The 24,465-nt window shown below is 43.7% G+C and overlaps 1 protein-coding gene across 3 annotated transcripts in view; it reads right to left on the bottom strand.

Annotated features, from left to right (window-relative positions):
* The window catches only part of LOC145850182 (histone-lysine N-methyltransferase KMT5B), a 34,775-nt gene that overhangs the window by 5,344 nt on the left and 4,966 nt on the right, over nt 1-24,465 (bottom strand). For 2 of the 3 annotated variants that reach the window (XM_082958011.1, XM_082958010.1), the window contains exons 2-7: nt 9,826-10,077; nt 8,535-8,682; nt 3,882-4,047; nt 3,284-3,393; nt 2,926-3,092; nt 2,515-2,534 (exon numbers count right to left, since the gene is read on the bottom strand). In XM_082958011.1, the coding sequence (XP_082814137.1) occupies nt 2,515-2,534; nt 2,926-3,092; nt 3,284-3,393; nt 3,882-4,047; nt 8,535-8,682; nt 9,826-9,988 (774 nt within the window). In that variant the 5' untranslated portion in view covers nt 9,989-10,077. Of the gene's footprint in view, nt 1-2,514; nt 2,535-2,925; nt 3,093-3,283; nt 3,394-3,881; nt 4,048-8,433; nt 8,448-8,534; nt 8,683-9,825; nt 10,078-24,465 lie in introns of those variants that run through there. The other variant, XM_082958012.1, reaches the window with a different exon arrangement.

Below are 24,465 nucleotides of genomic sequence, written 5' to 3'. Positions count from 1 at the left end.
CACAACTAAAACTGTTAGAGATTCATTTAACACCTTCAGTCATCTAGATACACAACTAAAACTGTTAGAGATTCATTTAACACCTTCAGCCATCTAGATACACAACTAAAACTGTTAGAGATTCATTTAGATGACTGCTGTTGCTGTCTGTTTATTATCTATACAGTCACTTTACCCCTACCTACACTGCTGTTACTGTCTGTTTATTATCTATACAGTCACTTTACCCCTACCTACACTGCTGTTACTGTCTGTTTATTATCTATACAGTCACTTTACCCTTACCTACACTGCTGTTACTGTCTATTTATTATCTATACAGTCACTTTACCCCTACCTACACTGCTGTTACTGTCTGTTTATTATCTATACAGTCACTTTACCCCTACCTACACTGCTGTTACTGTCTATTTATTATCTATACAGTCACTTTACCCCTACCTACACTGCTGTTACTGTCTGTTTATTATCTATACAGTCACTTTACCCCTACCTACACTGCTGTTACTGTCTGTTTATTATCTATACAGTCACTTTACCCCTACCTACACTGCTGTTACAGTCTGTTTATTATCTATACATAGTCACTTTACCCCTACCTACATGTACACTGCTGTTTTTATTTATTTATTTTATTTCACCTTTATTTAACCAGGTAGGCTAGTTGAGAACAAGTTCTCATTTGCAACTGCGACCTGGCCAAGATAAAGCAAAGCAGTTCGACACATACAACAACACAGAGTTACACATGGAATAAACAAAACATACAATCAATAATACAGTTGAAGAAAATCTATATACAGTGTGTGCAAATGAGGTAGGATAAGAGAGGTAAGGCAATAAATAGGCCATGGTGGCGAAGTAATTACAATATAGTAATTAAACACTGGAATGGTAGATGTGCAGAAGATGAATGTGCAAGTTGAGATACTGGGGTGCAAAGGAGAAAAATAAATAAATAAATACAGTATGGGGATGAAGTAGATTGGATGGGCTATTTAGAGATGAGCTATGTACAGGTGCAGTGATCTGTGAGCTGCTCTGACAGCTGGTGCTTAAAGCTAGTGAAGAGTCTCCAGCTTCAGAGATTTTTGCAGTTCATTTCAGTCATTGGCAGCAGATAACTGGAAGGAAAGACGACCAAAGGAAGAATTGGCTTTGGGGGTGACCAGTGAGATTTACCTGCTGGGGCGCGTGCTACGAGTGGGTGCTGCTATGGTGACCAGTGAGCTGAGATAAGGGGGGACTTTACCTAGCAGAGAGTTGTAGATGACCTGGAGCCAGTGGGTTTGGCGACGAGTATGAAGCGAGGGCCAGTCAACGAGAGCATACAGGTCGCAGTGGTGGGTAGTATATGGGGCTTTGGTGACCGTCACTTTACCCCTACCTACATGTACAAATTACCTCGACTAACCTGTACCCCCACACACTGAATTGGTACCGGTACCCCCTGTATATATCCACGTTATTGTTATTAAATTTTTTTGAACTTTAGTTTATTTTGTTCATATTTTCTTAAAAACTGAATTGTTGGTTAAGGGCTTTTAATTAAGCATTTCACTGTAAGGTCTACACCTGTTGTATTCAGCGCATGTGACAAAATACAATTTTATGAATACGATTATATGGAGTGGAAGGACATGATCCTAAATCAGTACTTTATAAATATGGACCATGAGGTAACCTTTATCACAGGTGGGTAGGAGAATTCAAAGCAAAGAAAATAATTAAAAACTTTTAATGAAGTGAACATTTTCAGTCACAACTTTGTTAAACAATGTTTTACCAATCTATTGTTGTCACCAAGAAAGAAGAAAATGACATTACAAATAATAATATATTTTATTGTCTGAACCACCCTCTTTCTGCCATCTTAAATCAATACACCAAGTGTATTGTGTTAACCTCATTCCACACCAAGGGTAGCAGCCTATTGTATTGAGCCCTGGGCTTCATCACTCTCACCAAGGGAAGCAGCCTATTGTATTGAGCCCTGGGCTTCACTCTCACCAAGGGTAGCAGCCTATTGTATTGAGCCCTGGGCTTCATCACTCTCACCAAGGGTAGCAGCCTATTGTATTGAGCCCTGGGCTTCACTCTCACCAAGGGTAGCAGCCTATTGTATTGAGCCCTGGGCTTCACTCTCACCAAGGGTAGCAGCCTATTGTATTGAGCCCTGGGCTTCATCACTCTCACCAAGGGTAGCAGCCTATTGTATTGAGCCCTGGGCTTCACTCTCACCAAGGGTAGCAGCCTATTGTATTGAGCCCTGGGCTTCATCACTCTCACCAAGGGTAGCAGCCTATTGTATTGAGCCCTGGGCTTCACTCTCACCAAGGGTAGCAGCCTATTGTATTGAGCCCTGGGCTTCACTCTCACCAAGGGTAGCAGCCTATTGTATTGAGCCCTGGGCTTCACTCTCACCAAGGGTAGCAGCCTATTGTATTGAGCCCTGGGCTTCACTCTCACCAAGGGTAGCAGCCTATTGTATTGAGCCCTGGGCTTCACTCTCACCTTGCAATTTGGCCGGCAATCTGAAAAAAGAAAAAACACAGAAGATTAGGATCCCAGTTTCCTCACAGAGAGAGACTGCAGCATAACTTGAATTGGCCTTCTGGAACACTAACAAAGAACGTGCCCCAAATGGCACCCTAGTACTTATTTAGTGCACTACTTTTGACCAGGGTCTGATATTAAACACCTATTATCTGTTTCCGTGTTGAAGACGGACCCAAACATCCATTGTAACTACCCAGAATAAATCTATCTGTAAACTTTATTTGGGACTGCTCGCTGTATTTTTCATGTAAGTTTGGTTTACTTCTTATATTTTCATACATTTAAATGTGGTGTAGTAATTTATACAGGTCCCATTGGTATTTCCAATGACAACCTGTATTGTGTTGGCAGTGGAGACTGACGTACCGTGGTTGATGAAGGCTGCAGGCCCCAGCCACAGCTGAGCACAGTTCTTGCGTGTTGAGTACATGACACTGAAGTCATTCTCCCCGTGACGCAGCAACATGTTCTCCTCGCTCTCCGACAGCTCGGCGATGCAGCCCACCAAGTACTCAATCTTATCGTTCCTTTTCCTGAAGTACAAGAGAAAGAAAGAGAGAAAGAAAGAAATGTCGATCCAAATAAGGGACGTGATCAATACGACACAGAAAATCAAGGACTAAAGAGCATAGTGATTTTAGTGGTTTGAGAGAAGGTCTGGCCACTTCAATGAAGATGATGTCAGAACAGCAGGAAGTGTGAAAAAAACAACAACGTTCCTCACCATTCCTTTGTTGCCACGATCTTGGCTCCGTTCTGCTCAGAGGAGTAGCGGTTACACGGGAGAATCTCAAACCCACTGTCAGTCGCAAACATCCGGAGATACACAAATACCTGGAACAAAATGGAAAACAACAACAAAAAAGTTACAAGGAACAGAAGGGACTCGTAACCAACCTAAATAAGGGTATGTTGTTAGATCAGTTGATTGGTGCAGGCTCTACTTCATTTATTATTTATTTAACTCGTCAACTCAGTTAAGAACAAATTCTTATTTTACAATGACGGCCTATACCCGGGCCAAACCAATAACCTGAACAACGCTGGGCCAATTGTGAGCCGCCCAATAGGACTCCCAATCACGGCCGGTTGTGATACAGCCTGGAATCGAACCAGGGTCTGTAGTGCCTTAGTGCGCTGCGCCACTCGGGAGCCCTTCATAATGACTGTTCATCAGCCCAGCACCCCATCAATGAGAGATATGTGTTTCACTATCAACCGTGCTACTTGTGGCGTGCATCCCAAATTATATAGTACACTACTTTTCACCAGAGTCCTATATGTGACCTGCCATTTGTGACTCTGTGGTGTTGTAATCTCACATGCTGTTTGAAGAGCTTCTCCTGGGCTTTAGACTTGTGTAGGAAGTGGTGTCTGGACCAGTCTCCAGAGGTGAGTGCTCTGAAAGCCTTCTCCAGGTTGTCATGCTTCTTGAACCGCTCAATAATCTCCTTCAGCTCCTCCTGTCTTCCCTTGATTGGTCGAAACCTGTCACGACATCACAGGTGTCATCAATAACAAAACATTCCGGTTTCCAAATACAATTCATATTATCTAGCAAAAGATCTAGAAGGAAGACTATAAGTGGATAAGAGACAACATTTCACATACAAAACATTTCCTGATGCATCCTAACGTGCTCATTGTGAGTAACTGCCCGAGGTGTGGACTCGAGTCACATGACTTGGACTCGAGTCAGACACGAGTCACAGATATGATGACTTGCAACTCGACTTTGACACAAATGACTTGTGACTTAACTTGGACTTGAGCCTTTTAACTCGACCTGACTTGATACCCTCCCCAAGGCCAAATATATAAAATGATGCTATTAAAAAAAGTGTCCAGCGCATCAACTTCTTAATTTAACGGAGTACAGTTTGAATCGAACAGCAGCCAATCAAGTTGTGCCAGCTGAGAAAAAGTTGTACGTGGCAGTGCAGAGGAACGTCGGCGGGTGAATTCAGATGGAGCCCTTGGAAAGATGATACCCCAAATTATTATTTTAGGATATAAAGACTACGCTGTATCAACAAAAAAAGCGATTGCAACTTGCAAAACATGCAGGAAGAAAATTAGACGGAGGCACAACAATTTCCAACTTTGTTCGACATTTGAAGCTGCACAAAGAACGGTAAGTCGTGGCTAATATAGCCGACAGCTATATCATTCATAACATTGCCAGTGTAGCATGTAGGCTAACGTAACGTTAAATCAACGAGCCTCCACACAGTCAGTCAGTGCGGGAACGTGATCATTGCTCCCAAGATTGAGCTACAACTGGCTAGGCAGTTGGTAGCCTAAATCCTGCCTGATGTTACTGCTGTTCCTAAAGCCATTGACATATGTTAGCCTACTGTAACCACACACACAGTGTGTGTGTGTTAAGGTTGGGCGATTGTGTACAAGCCTACATCGCCCGATTGCGCCCCATAGCGATCCTCGATAGTCGATTGCTATTGGGGGGGGGGGGGGGGGGCAGTCTTTCTTATGGCTACCCATGTATTTCCATGGAAATATAAAGTTTATTTGGAAAGTAAAATATATTTTTAAAAGCATTCATGATTTACGTAAATGTAATATACTAACTATTACTGTTAAAAATATGAAATGGTATTACATTTGGTGAAGAGCACATCATGAGTTGTTTAGGACTTGAAACTCAAAGTTTAGGACTTGAGAGTTGACGGTCTTGACTTGAGACTTGACTCGGACTTGCCTGTCTTGACTTGGGACTTGACTTGGGACTTGACTTGGGACTTGACTTGGGACTTGAGTGCTAAGACTTGAGACTTACTTGTGACTTGTAAAACAATGACTTGGTCCCACCTCTGGTAAGTGCAATTGATTAGATTTCTGTACTGCTTTTCCAGACAGTAGTACTCTGACAGAGATGAGAGTGGAGGTCTAGACCTGGCTCAGTGATGAGAGAGGAGGAAAGAGGAGGTCTAGACCTGGCTCAGTGATGAGAGTGGAGGAAAGAGGACTAGACCTGGCTCAGTGATGAGAGAGGAGGAAAGAGGAGGTCTAGACCTGGCTCAGTGATGAGAGCGGAGGAAAGAGGAGGTCTAGACCTGGCTCAGTGATGAGAGCGGAGGAAAGAGGGCTAGACCTGGCTCAGTGATGAGAGAGGAGGAAAGAGGAGGTCTAGACCTGGCTCAGTGGTGAGAGCGGAGGAAAAAGGAAGACCTGGCTCAATGATGAAAGCGGAGGAAAGAGGAGGTCTAGACCTGGCTCAATGATGAGAGCGGAGGAAAGAGGAGGTCTAGACCTGGCTCAATGATGAGAGCGGAGGAAAGAGGAAGACCTGGCTCAGTGATGAGAGCGGAGGAAAGAGGAAGTCTAGACCTGGCTCAGTGATGAGAGCGGAGGAAAGAGGAGGTCTAGACCTGGCTCAGTGATGAGAGCGGAGGAAAGAGGAGGACTAGACCTGGCTCAGTGATGAGAGCGGAGGAAAGAGGAGGTCTAGAACTGGCTCAGTGATGAGAGAGGAGGAAAGAGGAGGTCTAGACCTGGCTCAGTGATGAGAGAGGAGGAAAGAGGAAGTCTAGACCTGGCTCAGTGATGAGAGCGGAGGAAAGAGGAGGTCTAGACCTGGCTCAGTGATGAGAGCGGAGGAAAGAGGAGGTCTAGACCTGGCTCAGTAATGAGAGCGGAGGAAAGAGGAGGTCTAGACCTGGCTCAGTGATGAGAGCGGAGGAAAGAGGAGGTCTAGACCTGGCTCAGTGATGAGAGAGGAGGAAAGAGGAAGTCTAGACCTGGCTCAGTGATGAGAGCGGAGGAAAGAGGTCTAGGCCTGGCTCAGTGATGAGAGAGGAGGAAAGAGGAGGTCTAGACCTGGCTCAGTGATGAGAGCGGAGGAAAGAGGAAGTCTAGACCTGGCTCAGTGATGAGAGCGGAGGAAAGAGGAGGTCTAGACCTGGCTCAGTGATGAGAGCGGAGGAAAGAGGAGGACTAGACCTGGCTCAGTGATGAGAGCGGAGGAAAGAGGAGGTCTAGAACTGGCTCAGTGATGAGAGAGGAGGAAAGAGGAGGTCTAGACCTGGCTCAGTGATGAGAGAGGAGGAAAGAGGAAGTCTAGACCTGGCTCAGTGATGAGAGCGGAGGAAAGAGGAGGTCTAGACCTGGCTCAGTGATGAGAGCGGAGGAAAGAGGAGGTCTAGACCTGGCTCAGTAATGAGAGCGGAGGAAAGAGGAGGTCTAGACCTGGCTCAGTGATGAGAGCGGAGGAAAGAGGAGGTCTAGACCTGGCTCAGTGATGAGAGAGGAGGAAAGAGGAAGTCTAGACCTGGCTCAGTGATGAGAGCGGAGGAAAGAGGAGGTCTAGAACTGGCTCAGTGATGAGAGAGGAGGAAAGAGGAGGTCTAGACCTGGCTCAGTGATGAGAGAGGAGGAAAGAGGAAGTCTAGACCTGGCTCAGTGATGAGAGCGGAGGAAAGAGGAGGTCTAGACCTGGCTCAGTGATGAGAGCGGAGGAAAGAGGAGGTCTAGACCTGGCTCAGTAATGAGAGCGGAGGAAAGAGGAGGTCTAGACCTGGCTCAGTGATGAGAGCGGAGGAAAGAGGAGGTCTAGACCTGGCTCAGTGATGAGAGAGGAGGAAAGAGGAAGTCTAGACCTGGCTCAGTGATGAGAGCGGAGGAAAGAGGTCTAGGCCTGGCTCAGTGATGAGAGAGGAGGAAAGAGGAGGTCTAGACCTGGCTCAGTGATGAGAGCGGAGGAAAGAGGAGGTCTAGACCTGGCTCAGTAATGAGAGCAGAGGAAAGAGGAGGTCTAGACCTGGCTCAGTGATGAGAGCAGAGGAAAGAGGAGGTCTAGACCTGGCTCAGTGATGAGAGCGGAGGAAAGAGGAGGTCTAGACCTGGCTCAGTGATGAGAGAGGAGGAAAGAGGAAGTCTAGACCTGGCTCAGTGATGAGAGCGGAGGAAAGAGGTCTAGGCCTGGCTCAGTGATGAGAGAGGAGGAAAGAGGAGGTCTAGACCTGGCTCAGTGATGAGAGCGGAGGAAAGAGGAGGTCTAGACCTGGCTCAGTAATGAGAGCGGAGGAAAGAGGAGGTCTAGACCTGGCTCAGTGATGAGAGCGGAGGAAAGAGGAGGTCTAGGCCTGGGTCCATATTCACAAAGTGTCCCCGAGTGCTGATCTAGGATCAGTTTGGCCTTTTAAATCCTATTGAATAAGAGGGGGAACCTGATCCTAGACCAGCACTCACTACTTTGTTGTGCTTTGTAAATACAGGCCCTGGTGTTCCTGTGTGTGTCTGGAAGTCCAGAGGTAGGGATATAGACAGGTTGCCTGGCAACACCACAAAAATGATGCAGAGATTTCTTTGGGGGGTAGAACGACTGAGAAGGTCTCTTCTGGGGACTTTTTTAAAAGGACATTCTACTTAAAAACACATGAAAAATGTAATGATGTTGACACTATCTGGAATCTGTGATGTGACCCACTGCGCTGTAGGCAGACGAGGCCCACTGCGCTGTAGGCAGACGAGGCCCACTGCGCTGTAGGGAGACGAGGAGGAGCATGCGGTGGCTGGATACTAACCTGTCACTCTGATCTTAAAGGGACAGTGTGACCATTTTTATGTCTCTGCATGCAGTTTCAAGGAAGTTGAAGGCTGTTTCAGGAGCCGTTGCTAACTAGTGTTAGCACGCAGACTAGAACTCCATAGACATCCAGTCATTGAGTTAACGCTAGCTAGCAACCTTCAAACTGCACGCAGACATATAAAATGATATCCATGAGTTTAATTGCCAAAATCTCACACTCTTTAAAATCAGTCAAGAGTTTAGCAGGGGAAGCCCAGGTATTGGTTGAGGATGAGGGTTAAGGGTCAGAGTCAGGTTTACGGTTAGGGTTAAGGCCCCAGACAGACCTGGTGTTCATCTTGTGTGTTTGGAAACCCAGGTATTGGTTGAGGAAGAGGGTTAAGGGTCAGTGTCAGATTTAAAGTTAGGGTTAAGGCCCCAGACAGACCTGGTGTTCATCTTGTGTGTCTGGAAGCCCAGGTAAGGGTCGAGGATGAGGCTGGTGGTGAGGTCATCGTGCTCACACAGCTCCTTGGCGGTCATCCCAGAGGACGGGATACAGCGTCGCTCCGCCTCCAGACTGGCCGCACTGAACCCTGGGAAAAACATGAGAGTAAATGAGTACGGTGAAGTTACCCCCTAGACCAGTGGTTCCCAACCTTTTCCATTCCGGGGAACACCAAATCACATTCAAAAGTCTTGGCGGTGAAATTGGTCAATTTTAGTAGTGAATGTAACAAATGAAAGGCGTATTATTATTTACAATTTGCATTGTGAAACGTAATGCAATATCGATTATAATACCATTAATACTCCCAACTATAATTAATAAAAAGAAGAACAATAAAATACATTTTGTAAAAATAATACAATTTAAATTGCGGACGGCAGCACCACAGTGGACGTTGGTCAAATTATTACTATGATTAATAAATATTTTCTTCCAAAATGAATAACAATTGGGAGTATAAAATCATAAGCAATGTTACATTACTTTTCACAATGCAAATAGTTAATAATAATAATAATAGCCTTTAATTTGTTATATTCAAAGCAAAAATGGACAAAATTTGCCCGCCAAGATATTTTGTTAAAATGGTTCCGTGAATGGTGGAGCTTTTGACAGTGATTTGGTGTTCCCGGGAACTGCTCCCAAGACGCTAATCGTGTTGCATTTTCCCCACTATTGGTTAAGGTTAGGATCAGTGGGTCATTCCATAGCGAAACATTTTGCAACAGAAAAACTAAAATCTGTGCCGTTATTGGACAGTATCAAGTACACAGTAGGCCTACGGCCCTGTTTCAAAATGTTTAGTCCTAACCGAACGAGGCCCAGGGTCATTCACTAGGAAACAAACCGAACGAGGCCCAGGGTCATTCACTAGGAAACAAACCGAACGAGGCCCAGGGTCATTCACTAGGAAACAAACCGAACGAGGCCCAGGGTCATTCACTAGGAAACAAACCGAACGAGGCCCAGGGTCATTCACTAGGAAACAAACCGAACGAGGCCCAGGGTCATTCACTAGGAAACAAACCGAACGAGGCCCAGGGTCATTCGCTAGGAAACAAACTGAAGCCAACGGAGTGAAAATGGGACAGGATTACCTGAACGTGTCCAATAAGAAACTCTTTGTTTTTGCTGCAAAATGTTTTTCATTGTAAAATGTTTTGATATGGTGTGCACTTATGAATATGACCCACATATAATAGAATAAATTCCTAGTCCCAGTACTCACGGCGACTACATCTCCTGCTGCCAGTCCCTGGTCGTAGAGAGCTCCTCTGTGGGTGTAGCTGCTGCTGGGAGCGGGTCTGGCTCTGGCTCACGGGCTGCTGCTCACTGGTGGAGTACCTGCTGCCATTCAACACCATGCTCTTTGATTGGCCCAGCCACTTCATACCCACAAGCCCCCTGGTCCAGTTGCATTTAGTCTCTGAGTTGAGGGAGCACTCAAGAGTGGGGAAGGCTGGAAGCTAGGGGCTGTCACCTGGGGTGGGAAGAGGAATGGATGAAGGCCCAGTTATAGACCACACACGCACACCATCTCATTACATCACCCAGTCATACTGAAGAGGAGACATGGTCTCCACCCTGGACCGAAGCCATAGATGCCACTACTTGTATGAAAAAGCTCAAACTGAGATCGCTGAACTCTGTTTGGATTTGCTCTGTTTAGAACAGAGATCGGCCTACACCCTATCAAAGTTACCGATCAAAGTGTCTGCTTACCCACATATTCAGTCCGAGCCAGCCCTAGCCTTTTGGGGGCCCTACGAGAAATTGTTGCCCCCCCCCCCCACCTTGCGAGCAAAGCACTTAAGCGCCTCCCTCCCTCTTGACAGCAGAGGGGAAAAATGTTTTAGAATTCATTTCCTGCAATTCTACACATTTTGCCATGGGGCAGAGAGAAAATGTTGCAGTTTTAAAGCAAGTTTGCTGCCATTCTACACATTTTGCCATGGGGAGAAGATTTTGCAATTTTATAACTTCATTCAATTATAGTGATTTTCCCAATAGGGCAGAAACAAAAATGTGCAGTTTTACAGCTCATTTCCTGTAATTCTATATATTTTTCCATAGGGTTGACAGAAATGTTTGCAATTTTTAATATGATATTTGAGTGAGAGAGAAAATCAAAATCAAAATGGGGTCGGTAATTCAACCATGATTACTACTAGTTTAAATCGCTAGCCGCTAGATTAACTTACTAATATAATATTTTTGCTGACAAGGGCTAATTGAGTGACTGTCAGTGAATGATATGAGAGAAACTGCTGATGCACAACCACATTTATAAATTGCAACTTGTGTATTTGGCGAGATGGCGCTGCAACATGTCACCTTTGCAACTAGAGGTGACTTGATCTCCTTTACTCCACACACAGAAACACATACAAAGCTCTCCCTCGCCCTCCATTTGGCCAAATATGACCATAACGATATCCTTCTGATTCCTGCTTACAAGGAAAAATTCAAAACAGGAAGTACCAGTGACGGAAGTGGTCCGATGAAGCGGTTGCTAAGCTACAGGACTGTTTTGCTAGCACATACTGGAATATGTTCTGAGATTCAAACGATAACATTGAAGAGTTTACCACATCAGTCACCGGCTGTGGTGTTCGGGTCTGTGGGACCCATTTTCAATGTTTACTAAAAGAAAAATTATACAATGATTTATTTTTTCAACCTGAGACTCATTGGCCTTGGCTCATTTTCATTGAACGCACACTGTGAACCCCCTACACATGTATATTACATATGAGGTGTTAGGTCAGCTGGACCGCAGGGTAATAAAAGTGTGGGAAAGTGTGTGTGTAGGTGAAAACAAGTAAAAATGAAACAAAAAGGTTTGCTGTGTGCCTTCACTCTGTCTTCCTCCTCCCTGGGCCTGCTGTACACACAGCACCAAGAACCTGTCTGTCTCCTTGCCTGTCTGCCTGTCTCCCGCTTTTCTCACACTCTTTACCCTTTGTAGTGTGTGAAACTACACAATGTCTTGCGGGAACCTGCACAATGTTATTACAATACATTGTAAAAGATTCTGTATTTTCCCAGTCTACCCCAGCCAGGTGCAAATTGGGGGAGGGACACAACAAATAAATAGCTTTGCATGTGTGACTCCTTGCCACAATCAATCAAGATGACAAAAATAATCTCTGCTCAGAGGGCCTTAGAAACAATTTTTGCAGAGAGAGAAGCTAGTGTGGAAGGAGCGTCTTCCACTTTGGAATGAGGATCATGTCTCTGTCAATTCAGAATGTAACAGTGAGTTGTAAGAAGAGGATGAGCTTGACCCTGAGCCAGCCCCAGGGACAGTTCCCGTCAGCAGCCAGCCCCAGGACCAGCCCATCAGCAGCCAGGCCCAGGACCAGCCCGTCAGCAGCCAGGCCCAGGACCAGCCCGTCAGCAGCCAGCCCCAGGACCAGCCCGTCAGCAGCCAGCCCCAGGACCAGCCCGTCAGCAGCCAGCCCTAGGACCAGCCCGTCAGGAGCCAGCCCCAGGACCAGGACCAGCCCCAGGACCAGGACCAGCCCCAGGACCAGCCCGTCAGCAGCCAGCCCCAGGACCAGCCCGTCAGCAGCCAGCCCCAGGACCAGCCCGTCAGCAGCCATCCCCAGGACCAGCCCGTCAGGAGCCAGCCCCAGGACCAGCCCGTCAGGAGCCAGCCCCAGGACCAGGACCAGCCCGTCATCAGCCAGCAGGAGGAGAAATATGGATGTCTAAAAATTGTGAATTGGTGTTCTTGCCCAAGGAACGAGCTGCCCCGCATGACTGCTAATGGGATAAGGATGCAACCAGGGCCGACACGGATGGTGGGTACTCATTTCATAAAAGTAGTGTAGGACAAAGTCTTCTTTGAACTGTTCATCCCAGACACCATCCAGAAAATCATTCTGGACTGCACTAATTTGGAGGGAAGGTGTGTTTTTGGAGAGAGATGGAAGGAGTTGGACCAAACTCATTTACATGCATACTTTGGGGTTCTTATCCTTGTTGGTGTTTTCCAGAATCCAATGGAGAATCCACAGAATCCATGTGGGATGGAGAAACTGGCAGAGAACTTTTCCATGCAACAATGTCTCTGGAAAATGTCCTAATTATTTCCAGAATTATCTGTTTCGATAACAAAGACACCAGACCAGCTTGCAAGTGTATAAGGGGAAGCCAAATGGAGGAGTCCCTGAGAAGAACCAAGGGATGTGGGCTGTCCTGAATGTGACACAGGGACTGGATGTTTAACATGTTTTACCAAAATCTGAACATATCAAAAGGCAATTATGTTTTAGAAAGACTTCCATATGCCATAGAAACCAGTAACCTATTGTTTTATACAGACTTCCATATGCCATAGAAACCAGTAACCTATTGTTTTATACAGACTTCCATATGCCATAGAAACCAGTAACCTATTGTTTTATACAGACTTCCATATGCCATAGAAACCAGTAACCTATTGTTGTATACAGACTTCCATATGCCATAGAAACCAGTAACCTATTGTTTTATACAGACTTCCATATGCCATAGAAACCAGTAACCTATTGTTTTATACAGACTTCCATATGCCATAGAAACCAGTAACCTATTGTTTTATAAAGACTTCCATATGCCATAGAAACCAGTAACCTATTGTTTTATAAAGACTTCCATATGCCATAGAAACCAGTAACCTATTGTTTTATACAGACTTCCATATACCATTGAAACCAGTAACCTATTGTTTTATACAGACTTCCATATACCATTGAAACCAGTAACCTATTGTTTTATAAAGACTTCCATATACCATTGAAACCAGTAACCTATTGTTTTATAAAGACTTCCATATACCATTGAAACCAGTAACCTATTGTTTTATAAAGACTTCCATATACCATAGAAACCAGTAACCTATTGTTTTATACAGACTTCCATATACCATTGAAACCAGTAACCTATTGTTTTATAAAGACTTCCATATACCATTGAAACCAGTAACCTATTGTTTTATAAAGACTTCCATATACCATAGAAACCAGTAACCTATTGTTTTATACAGACTTCCATATACCATTGAAACCAGTAACCTATTGTTTTATAAAGACTTCCATATGCCATTGAAACCAGTAGACTCTTTCTCTCAGGTTCTAGTGGTTTTAACTTTCTCTCATTGTCTGGTAGCCAGATGCCCATTCACCCATACCCTACTGCACTAATAATGTTAACAAATAATAGTTGATCAACATTTGAAGCTAAAACGTTCTGATCTGTTGGATCAGATCAAATCGTTTTATTTTTATGTAGCCTAGGCCTACTGGTGGTATGAATTTGTGATCTATCAGATCCCAGAGTCTGGTTGGGCCATTTCTTTCTCGACAAGCTGACCAATAGAATAGAGAACATTTTCTACAATGGGGGGTGGTAGAATGACATAGACACGCCAAAATTACACAGCCTAATTAGCCTACTCGTCTATACAGAACTAAATCAAATCATTCATATAGGCTACTAAAGCATGATGTGGCCACAGAGGATCATTAGCTTCCCCTAGACTTTATTATTATTTTAAAATCACATTGTCTACAGTTGGAAGGAAACACCAAATAGATGATTGTTGAGCTGCGACAGTCAGTGAAAAGTAGAGGCGGTCCAGCCAGGCATATCGCAATATTTCAACATTCAACGGCGGGAAAACCTCGTGTGGAAAACAAAATGGCTACTGTTTTAAAGAGAAGAAAATGAGAAGACTAACCTATGTTTTAGTTGTAACAATTGTCAACAACAGTAGGCCTATAGCCCATCTCCTAAGCATCAGCGGAGAGCATCGGCCATATCCCCGGGTGAGAGGCACTGAGCAGTATTCACTATTCATCATGTTGGGTTTTTTTAATATACCGGTACATCAATTTCCTCCTCCAGTTTAGACGTACGTCATATTCTATTTGTCTCCCCTTCCTCATAGGGATATTATATGGACAACGTCGTGTTTATTGATCCGTTTGTCCGTGTCTGCGATGTAGGCTGCATATGTCTCCAGTCATAAAAGTGTAGTAGGCCAGGCCTCTGCGCTATACGTGCTCAGCCATGCATTGTGAACAGTGATCGAGTTCTATTATTAGCCTAAATTACGACTACACAAATCTACTCATCACATTAGGATGAGTAGGCTATATTACATAGGTCTGCAAACGCATGGAATGCTTTATTGTAAAAGGTGCATTTTTTTTTAATGGTGAAAGTTACCTTCCCCAAACTTGAAACTCAAGCACTGGCTAGTGATTTTTCTTTTCGTTACTCGGCTTCAAAGTGCGCGGTAAGGACACGCCATGTTCTGTTAAAATTAAATACCATAATGCAAATGTGATTTCGTGTCATTCTGAGCACGGTGGGTGGATGTCCGAATCAGGTTACACACCCAACGCATATGGGTCCCGTAACATTTACAGAAACCCTGCAGCAGCACTCACATCTCACAACATCATCATCATCCCAGACACCCTGGACCGAACCTACCTCTATTGCACTCCAAACTGCCTTCTCTCTCACCTGGATTAGAGGAACACCTATGTGAGAACACTGTTCATAAACTACAGGTCAGAGTTCGACACCATGATGCCCTCAAAGCTCATCACTACGCTCAGGACTGAACACCTCCCTCTGCAACTGGTTGTGAGGGTAGGCAACAACACATCCACCACGCTGACACTGGGGGCCCCCTCAGGGGTGCGGTGTTTTGGTACACCAGAAGTACATACATTTCCATTGGAACGCTGCGTTTCCATTGCAGACGCAGTTGCAGTGCATTCTGTGTGGGGCATACATTGGATCTATCCAACGTATGCATCAAATTGTACACGTAGACTTGACAGAAATAGTAGCAAAAAGGTGAATGTTGAACTTTTATTGCACACATATGCAGTCAACATTTTGGATTACATAATGAAATGTTTGACTGCAGAATTACGCAGCATTGATGCGGTAGTCCCCTCCTGTACTCCCTGTTCACCCACGACTGCGTAGCCAGACACGACTCCAAAACACCATCATTAAGTTTTCTGACGACACGACGGTGTTAGGCCTGATCACCAACAACAATAAGACCGCCTATAGGGGAGGTAGTCAGTGACCTAGCAGTGTGAATGCCAGGACAACAACCTTTCCTTCAACGTGTCAGCAAGACAAAAGGAGCTGATGGTGGACAACAGGAAACGGAGGGCCGAACACGCCCCGCAATCTACATCGACATGGCTGTAGTGGAGTGGGTTGAAAGTTCCTCTGTGTCCACGTCACTAATCAATTATCATGGTCCACACACACCAACACAGTCGTTAAGAAGGCACGACGACGCCTCTTCCCTCTCAGGAGGCTGCAAAAAGATTAGTCACGGGTCCTCAGATCCTCCAAAAGTTCTACAGCTGCACCATTGAGAGCATCTTGACAGACTGCGTCACCGCTTGATATGGCAACTGCTTGGCATCCGACCGCAAGATGCTACAAAGGGTAGTGCGTACGGCCCAGTACATCACTAGGGTCGAACTCCCTGCTATCCAGGACCTCTATATCAGTTGGTGTCAAAGGAAGGCCCTAAAAATTGTCAGACTCCTGCCACCCAAGTCATAGACTGTTCTCTCTGCTACCGCACGGCAAGCGGTAACGATGCACCAAGTCTGGAATAGGGCGGTATCCATTTTTTCCAATACCTTCATACCATCTTTGGGTTTACGGTATTACCAAATGTTTATATAAACAAGAAGATTGCAGATAGGGTGGGAATCAAGGTGTTAACTCTGCATGCTGGCAAACTAACAAAGAGCATTACGTTTCTTCAAATAGAAACACACAACGTCCAAGTGCAATAAGAGAGTAAATATTTATTAATGAAAACAACTAAGTGAGAGAAACTTTAGGCCTCCTGGAATGGAAATGACTAGCAGTTGCTGCATGCTTCCAAAACAGGACAAACAGTGTAGCCTACGACACAAGATACAAAATAACAAAACTATTAAATAAGAAATAACACAAAGTACTACAATAAGACTTGTTCAGCAGCATGAATATTGCACATATTGAGCAACAACAACATGTAAATAGACTTAGGCCTTCGAAATTACCAGCAGCTTAGACGCCAGATAAAATAGGACAGTCAAAATAGCTAATTGTTAGCATGTTCACCGGTCTTAAAAACAAACCCAAATAATCCAAATAGTAATAAACAATATGAACAGTATAGCATTGAATTGCACACAGAGGAATTACACATGTTGAGGTATATAAGCTACTATATAGGCTTGGCCTAGGCTATCAAATTCCTGAAAAAAACTGCACAGGACCTCTTAACTAAATTCACTGCTGCTGGTTGCAGCAAAAAAACATCCACGTTCTTTGCCAGAAAGACCAGCACGTCCACCTTTCAGGAATCGATCTCTGAAGAGTGACGACATTCCCTGCCATGCCAAAAGACTCGCTCTGAAGCTGAACATGTGGCACATATACACAAGTACTTGTGGGAAACCTTTGCGAGTAAAAAGGAAAACGGCGTTCATTTCTCTGCCACCAGAGCAGTGGGTCCTCCTCTCCTTCAATAGATGGTTCATGCAGGTAAGCTGTCAGTTGGGCCGCTGCCCTTTCTTCAATAGCGGGAGGCAGCTAGTGCAGCAGCTGAGCCCTTCTTCCCAATTAGACTGCCCACCCCCTTCCACTCTTATTCTGACAGGCGCTCGTCCAAGGGTGATTACCTCATGCTCAACCTTTTGTTTTCAGTCTCGTCCCGTGTGCTATCATGGTCCCAACGGCAGCGAGGGTCGATGAAGGTGATGTTTTTTTGTTTCCCCCACCAAGCCTTCAGATCAGTGCCTCCATCTTTGTCCACTAAGATTTCTTCCTTTAACAGTGTGAGCCAATTGGGATGGAATGAGGAGATGGTGACATACTGCGCCGCTGAGATGTCAGTGAATTCACTCACTGGCTTCAGCGCTTGGTTGATGGACTCCAAAAATCAGCGATGTCTTGCCATGACGAAGGGTAGCGCGTCTGTCTTTCTCCGTTACCCGTCGAATTGCCTCCGTTACCCGTGGAATTGCTGGAGACTGCTCTAGTATTCTTTATAATTTTCTGTTTTGAACCCAAACAAGTCGCACTGTCCTGTGTAGATAAAAATGTGACATTACATTAGAACAAAGTTTTTAAAAAATCCCCACAGCTTGTAACAGCGTAGCAAAACAATAATAGCCTAATAACAATTATAACCTAACTCAAATGAATTTTTTTGCTAAAATTGGAATTGATTTGTGCATGGCCAAGGCTACACATATATTGTTTTAAAATGTAGTTATTGTGACTGGACTCAATGCTCTTTGAGGCCAAGCTCGGCCTATGCTTCCAGGTCTCGTTTTGTTTAGGCCAGCTGTGTGAGAAGGAGACAGTAATAGTGAGGCAGACTACCAAGGTTCCCTCTGTTCTCTGTTACTCATTCTACACAGTTTGTTACTGTAAAGATTTAAATTGTGGCCAAAACAATTGAACCATTTCCAGCCCAGTGTTCTGATTGTAGCTGTAATGTTTGTTGTTATTGCAGACAGTTTCTCTTCAAAAATGTCCGTTATTTTAGTGCCTCCAAGGAGTGCGTCGACTAGGTGGTCGGCTGTGTGGTGTTCTGGGAAAAAAAGCTTTTCTTCAGGCATTTTGAATGCAGTTTCCTGTCTTCAGTAAGGTGTACTGTTAAGAGAAACGTACGGTGTCGTGTTAATACTGGACCAAAATGTCTGTGGTCGAGGAAAAGTGATCCGTACCCGACACTAAAACCTGAACCTCTCGTCGGACTCTGTTGTAAAGGTCCAGAATTTCTGTTTTTGATAAGTATTTTCTCAGTTTGTACTTGGGGGGGTCTAATGTGTGGATCATGTCCTCGAACGTCTTCTTTTCCACCTTGCGGAAGGAAACTAGAGGTCGACCGATTATGATTTTTCAACGCCGAAACCGATTATTGGAGGACCAAAATAAGCCGATAACGATTCAATCGGGCGATTAAAAAAAAAAAAAAAAAATGTATTTGTAATAATGACAATTACAACAATACTGACTGAACACTTATTTTAACTTAATATAATACATCAATAAAATCAATTTAGCCTCAAATAAATAATGAAACATGTTCAATTTGGTTTAAATAATGCAAAAACAAAGTGTTGGAGAAGAAAGTAAAAGTGCAATATGTGCCATGTAAGAAAGCTAACGTTTAAGTTCCTTGCTCAGAACATGAGAACATATGAAAGCTGGTGGTTCCTTTTAACATGAGTCTTCAATATTCCCAGGTAAGAAGTTTTAGGTTGTAGTTATTATTGGAATTATAGGACTATTTCTCTCTATACGATTTGTATTTCATATACGTTTGACTATTGGATGTTCTTATAGGCACTTTAGTATTGCCAGTGTAACAGTATAGCTTCCGTCCCTCTCTTCGCTCCAACCTGGGCTCGAACCAGGAACACATCGACAACAGCCACCCTCGAAGCAGCATTACCCATGTAGAGCAAGGGGAACAACCACTCCAAGTCTCAGAGCGAGTGATGTTTGAAACACTATTAGCGCGCACCCGCTAACTAGCTAGCCGTTTCACATTGGTTACACCAGCCTAATCTTGGGAGTTGATAGGCTTGAAGTCATAAACAGCGCAATGCTTGAAGCACAGCGAAGAGCTGCTGGCAAAATGCACAAAAGTGCTGTTTGAATGAATGCTTATGAGCCTGCTGCTGCCTACCACCGCTCAGCCAGACTGCTCTATCAAATCATAGACTTAATAATAATAAACACACAGAAATACAAGCCTTAGGTCATTAATATGGTCGAATCCGGAAACGATCATCTCGGAAACAAAACGTTTTTCCTTTCAGTGAAATACGGAACCGTTCCGTATTTTATCTAACGGGTGGCATCCCTAAGTCTAAATATTCCTGTTACATTGCACAACCTTCAAATGTTATGTCATAATTACGTAAAAGTCTGGCAAATTAGTTCGCAACGAGCCAGGCGGCCCAAACTGTTGCATATACCCTGACTCTGCGTGCAATGAACGCAAGAGAAGTGACAATTTCACCTGGATAATATTGCCTGCTAACCTGGATTTCTTTTAGCTAAATATGTAGGTTTAAAAATATATACTTCTGTGTATTGATTTTAAGAAAGGCATTGATGTTTATGGTTAGGTACAGTCGTGCAACGGTTGTACTTTTTTCACAAATGCGCTTTTGTTAAATCATCCCCCGTTTGGCGAAGTCGGCTGTCTTTGTTAAGAAGAAATAGTCTTCAGAGTTCGCAACGAGCCAGGCAGCCAAAACTGCTGCATATACTCTGACTCTGTTGCAAGAGAAGTGACACATTTTCCCTAGTTAAAAGAAATTCATGTTAGCAGGTAATATTAACTAAATATGCAGGTTTAAAAATATATACTTGTGTATTGATTTTAAGAAAGGCATTGATGTTTATGGTTGGAGCAACGTGTACCCAAGCGATTATATGCAATGCAGGACAGGCTAGATAAACTAGTAATATCATCAACCATGTGTAGTTAACTAGTGATTATGATTGATTGATTGTTTTTTATAAGATAAGTTTAATGCTAGCTAGCAACTTACCTTGGCTTCTTACTGCATTCGCGTAACAGGCAGGCTCCTCGTGGAGTGCAATGTAAAGCAGGTGGTTAGAGCATGGACTAGTTAACCCTAATGTTGCAAGATTGAATCCCCGAGCTGACAAGGTAAAAATCTGTCGTTCTGCCCCTGAATAAGGCAGTTAACCCACCGTTCCTAGGCCGTCATTGAAAATAAGAATGCGTTCTTAACTGACTTGCCTAGTTAAATAAAGGTTTAAAAAAAAGTAATTAAAAAAAAAATATACCGATTTCCGATTGTTATGAAAACTTGAATCGGCCCATAATTAATCGGCCATTCCGATTAATCGGTCGACCTCTCAAGGAAACCATTTATTTTGCCGTGTATATGGAAACAGCTTCCCGTGCACTTTGTTCACCTTGTCGTGGTTTTTCTATTTAACACTGAACAAAAATAGAAAAACACAACATGTAAAGTGTTGGTTCCATGTTTCATGAGCTGAAATAAAACATCCCAGAAATGTTCCACATGTACAAAAAAAAACTTATTTTGCTCAGATTTTGTACACTAATTTGTTTACATCCCTGTTAGTGATCATTTCTTCTTTGCCAAGATAATCCATTCACCTGACAAATGTGGCATATCATGAAGCTGAAATATTTAACCAACTAGCGACCTGGACTTTTTGCATTGACCACACCCCTTTGCTCTACCTTATTTGATTCATCACATATGCTGCTGTTATTGTTTATTATTCATCCTGTTGCCTAGTTACTTTACCCCTACCTATAGTGCATTCGGAAAGTATTCAGACCCCTTCACTTTTAAAAAAATGTATTACATTTTACAGGTAGCGATGCACCGATATTACATTTTTGGCCGATACCGATATCCAATATTTTCCTTGACAAAGAAACCTGATAACCGATATTTCAAATTTTAGCGGCCTTTTAAGCATTTTAGTACAGTTAAATAGTTGAAACACACACACACACACCAAAAAGTTATTTTGTTGGCATTTACGTATGTCCCCATTACCAGTAAAACATAATCAAAACCTATTTCTTTCACTTACTTGCTGTGCTGTTTTGTTGTTCATTTGTTCAGTCGTTTCATTTTCAACCAGGATTTCATCATACATGTCAAGCAGTGAAGTTTCAGCTGTCTGTCTATGGCCTCTTCTGTCGTGGGTCCTCTTCGGTACGCACTGTCACTGTGTCCGTTTCCATCTTGTCCAGCTGTGTCTAACATTTCACGTAAACCCTGTTTCTTGTCTGCATCGAAGTAGCGGTCCTTGTACCTAGCATCGAGCATGGTGGCGACACAGTAAAGAGGCTCAGAGAGAATGCCACCGAATCGCTTGTACACAGCCTCTAGTAGAGTACTTTCCCAAGTTTTAACCCCACAGTCTGTGTCGGCAGTTTTGTTGAGCAGGCGTTTCAATGCCATGACAGAGGGTATCATGTCTGCTGCAGACGCAGTTAATGAGCTTATTTCTCCAGTCAGTTGTTCAAATGGAGCTAGGAGTGTGTTCATGTTTCCTAGTTTCAAACATGTTCTCAAATGCCATTGAAATGGCAGCAGCGGTATGAGAACCAGCACATTCTTGAGCATGCAATGCGGCTTTCCTCAGTACGAGATCCTCGTCGACCCACTGTGCTGTTAGACTCAGCATGCTCATGGGGCTGACATCGCTGGTCCAAATGTCAGTCGTGAAGCTAATAGCAGTGACGCCCATAGCAAGTAGCTCATGGATGTGCGTTTCAACAATACTGTGTAACCCCGGTAGGGCAACATCTGAAAAATAGCACCTACTTGGTAGTGTGTACCGGGGCTCGAGGTGCTCGGCCAGTCGGCAAAAGCCAACATCATCCACGACAGAGAACGGTTGACTGTCAAGGGCAATGAATTCCATTATCTTGGCATTAATGGATTTCGCCTTTGAGTTGTCTCGCTGAAATGTTCTTACTCTTTCAAATGACTGCTGGACTTGAACTTGTTTAGTTGTTGGAAGTGTGCACTTAGTTTTCTGATTTTGTTCTAAGTAGTAGCTGAACGTCTGGGTGGTGATGCACTTTCGAATGAGTCATTAGGTTTGTGGTATTGAAAGATTTCACTTTCTCCCCTCAGGAAATAATAGCAGCACAAATGTTGCATATGGCCTTTTTGTTATCTTCCTTTGAAACTTCAAAGTAGATCCACACAACAGACATTGTGGGCTAGGTTAGGAATACTGTGTTGCACGTGTAGCGTGGTATTTTTTGTGGCGTCATTACGTCATCTTCCTACGTTATATAGGTATGCAGGTCAGCTTTGACATCGGTTTTGCACATCAGCGTTATAGACGTCAGGCCGATGCTGGCATTTTTAGCTAATATCGGCCGATTCCGATATGCTCACCGATATATCGTGCATCCCTAATTACAGCTTTATTACATTTTTTTCCCCCTCATCAATCTACACACAATACCACATAATGTCAAAGCAAAAACAGGTTTTTAGAAATGTTAGTAAATGTATACAATTTTTTTTTACTGAAATATGACATTTACATAGGTATTCAGACCCTTTACTCAGTACTTTGATGAAGCACCTTCTCTGCAGATCCTCTCAAGATCTGTCAGGTTGGATGGGGAGCGTTGCTGCGCAGCTATTTTCAGGTCTCTCCAGAACTGTTCGATCGGGTTGATTGTACTTTTGGAAGGTTCTCCCATCTCCACAGAGGAACTCTGGAGCTCTGTCAGAATGACCATCGGGTTCTTGGTCACCTCCCTGACCAAGGCCCTTCTCTCCTGATTGCTCAGTTTGGCCGGGCAGCCAGCTCTAGGAAGAGTCTTAGTGGTTCCAAACTTTTCCCATTTAAGAATGGAGGCCACTGTGTTCTTGGGGACCTTCAATGCTGCAGAAATGTTTTGGTACCCTTCCCCAGATCTGTGCCTCAACACAATCCTGTCCCTGAGCTCTACGGACAATTCCTTTGACCTCATGGCTTGGTTTTTGCTCTGACATGCACTGTCAACTGTGGGACCTTATATAGACAGGTGTGTATCTTTCCAAATCATGTCCAATCAATTGAATTTACCACAGGTGGACTCCAATCAAGTTGTAGAAATATCTCAAGGATGATCAACGGAAACAGTATGCACCTGAGCTGAATTGAGTCTCATAGCAAAGGGTCTGAATACTTCTGTAAATAAGGTATCTGTTTTTGTACATTTCCTAAAATTTCAACAAAAACTGTTTTCGCTTGGTCCTTATGGTGTATTGTGTGTAGACCGAGGGAACATTTAATTTAATCCATTTTAGAATAAGGCTGTAACGTAACAATGTGGAAAAGGGGTCTGAATACTTTCCAAATGCACTCTAAATAAAAAAGCCAATCTAGTGTAGGTGATATGCATATTGGCTACAGCCTCATGTCCAAAGCGATTCGGACACGAGGGCGGTGCCAGAAAATTTTGTTAATCTTTAATGAGACTTATTTACATAAATATAGGCATGTTAGACAAATATAATGAAGGATAATTACCATTAACGTCTTTCGGATGGGATGTTAAACGGGTGTCCTGACTCTCTGAGAGTGGCCATCACAAAGCCCTGACCTCAATCCTATAGAAAATGTGTGGGCAGAACTGAAAAAGTGTGTGCAAACAAGGAGGCCTACAAACCTGACTCAGTTACAACAGCTCTGTCAGGAGGAATGGGCCAAAATTCACCCAAATTATTGTGGGAAGCTTGTGGAAGGCTACCCAAAACATTTGACCCAAGTTAAACAATTTAACGGCAACGCTACCAAATACTAATTGAGTGCATGTAAACTTCGGACACACTGGGAATGTGATGAAAGAAATAAAAGCTGAAATAAATAATTCTGTACTATTATTCTGACATTTCACATTTTAAAATAAAGTGGTGATCCTAACTGACGTAAGACAAGTTATTTTTACTAGGATTAAATGTCAGGAATTGTGAAAAACGGAATTTAAATGTATCTGGCTGAGGTGTATGTAAACTTCCGACTTCAACTGTACATACCCCAACCAGAAGATATGGATTACAGGTAACATCCGCACTGAGCTAAAGGCTAGAGCTGCCGCTTTCAAGGAGCGGGACTCTAACCCGGAAGCTTATAAGAAATCCTGCTATGCCCTCAGATGAACCATGAAACAGGCAAAGTGTCAATACAGGAATAAGATCGAATCGTACTACACCGGCTCCGATGCTTGTCGAATGTGGCAGGGCTTGCAAACCATTACAGACTACAAAGGGAAGCCCATCCGAGAGCTGCA

Source organism: Salmo salar, chromosome 11, assembly GCF_965601325.2.
Source record: "Salmo salar chromosome 11, fSalSal1, whole genome shotgun sequence".
Lineage (NCBI taxonomy): Eukaryota > Metazoa > Chordata > Actinopteri > Salmoniformes > Salmonidae > Salmo > Salmo salar.
This window is presented reverse-complemented; position numbering and strand designations above follow the sequence as displayed.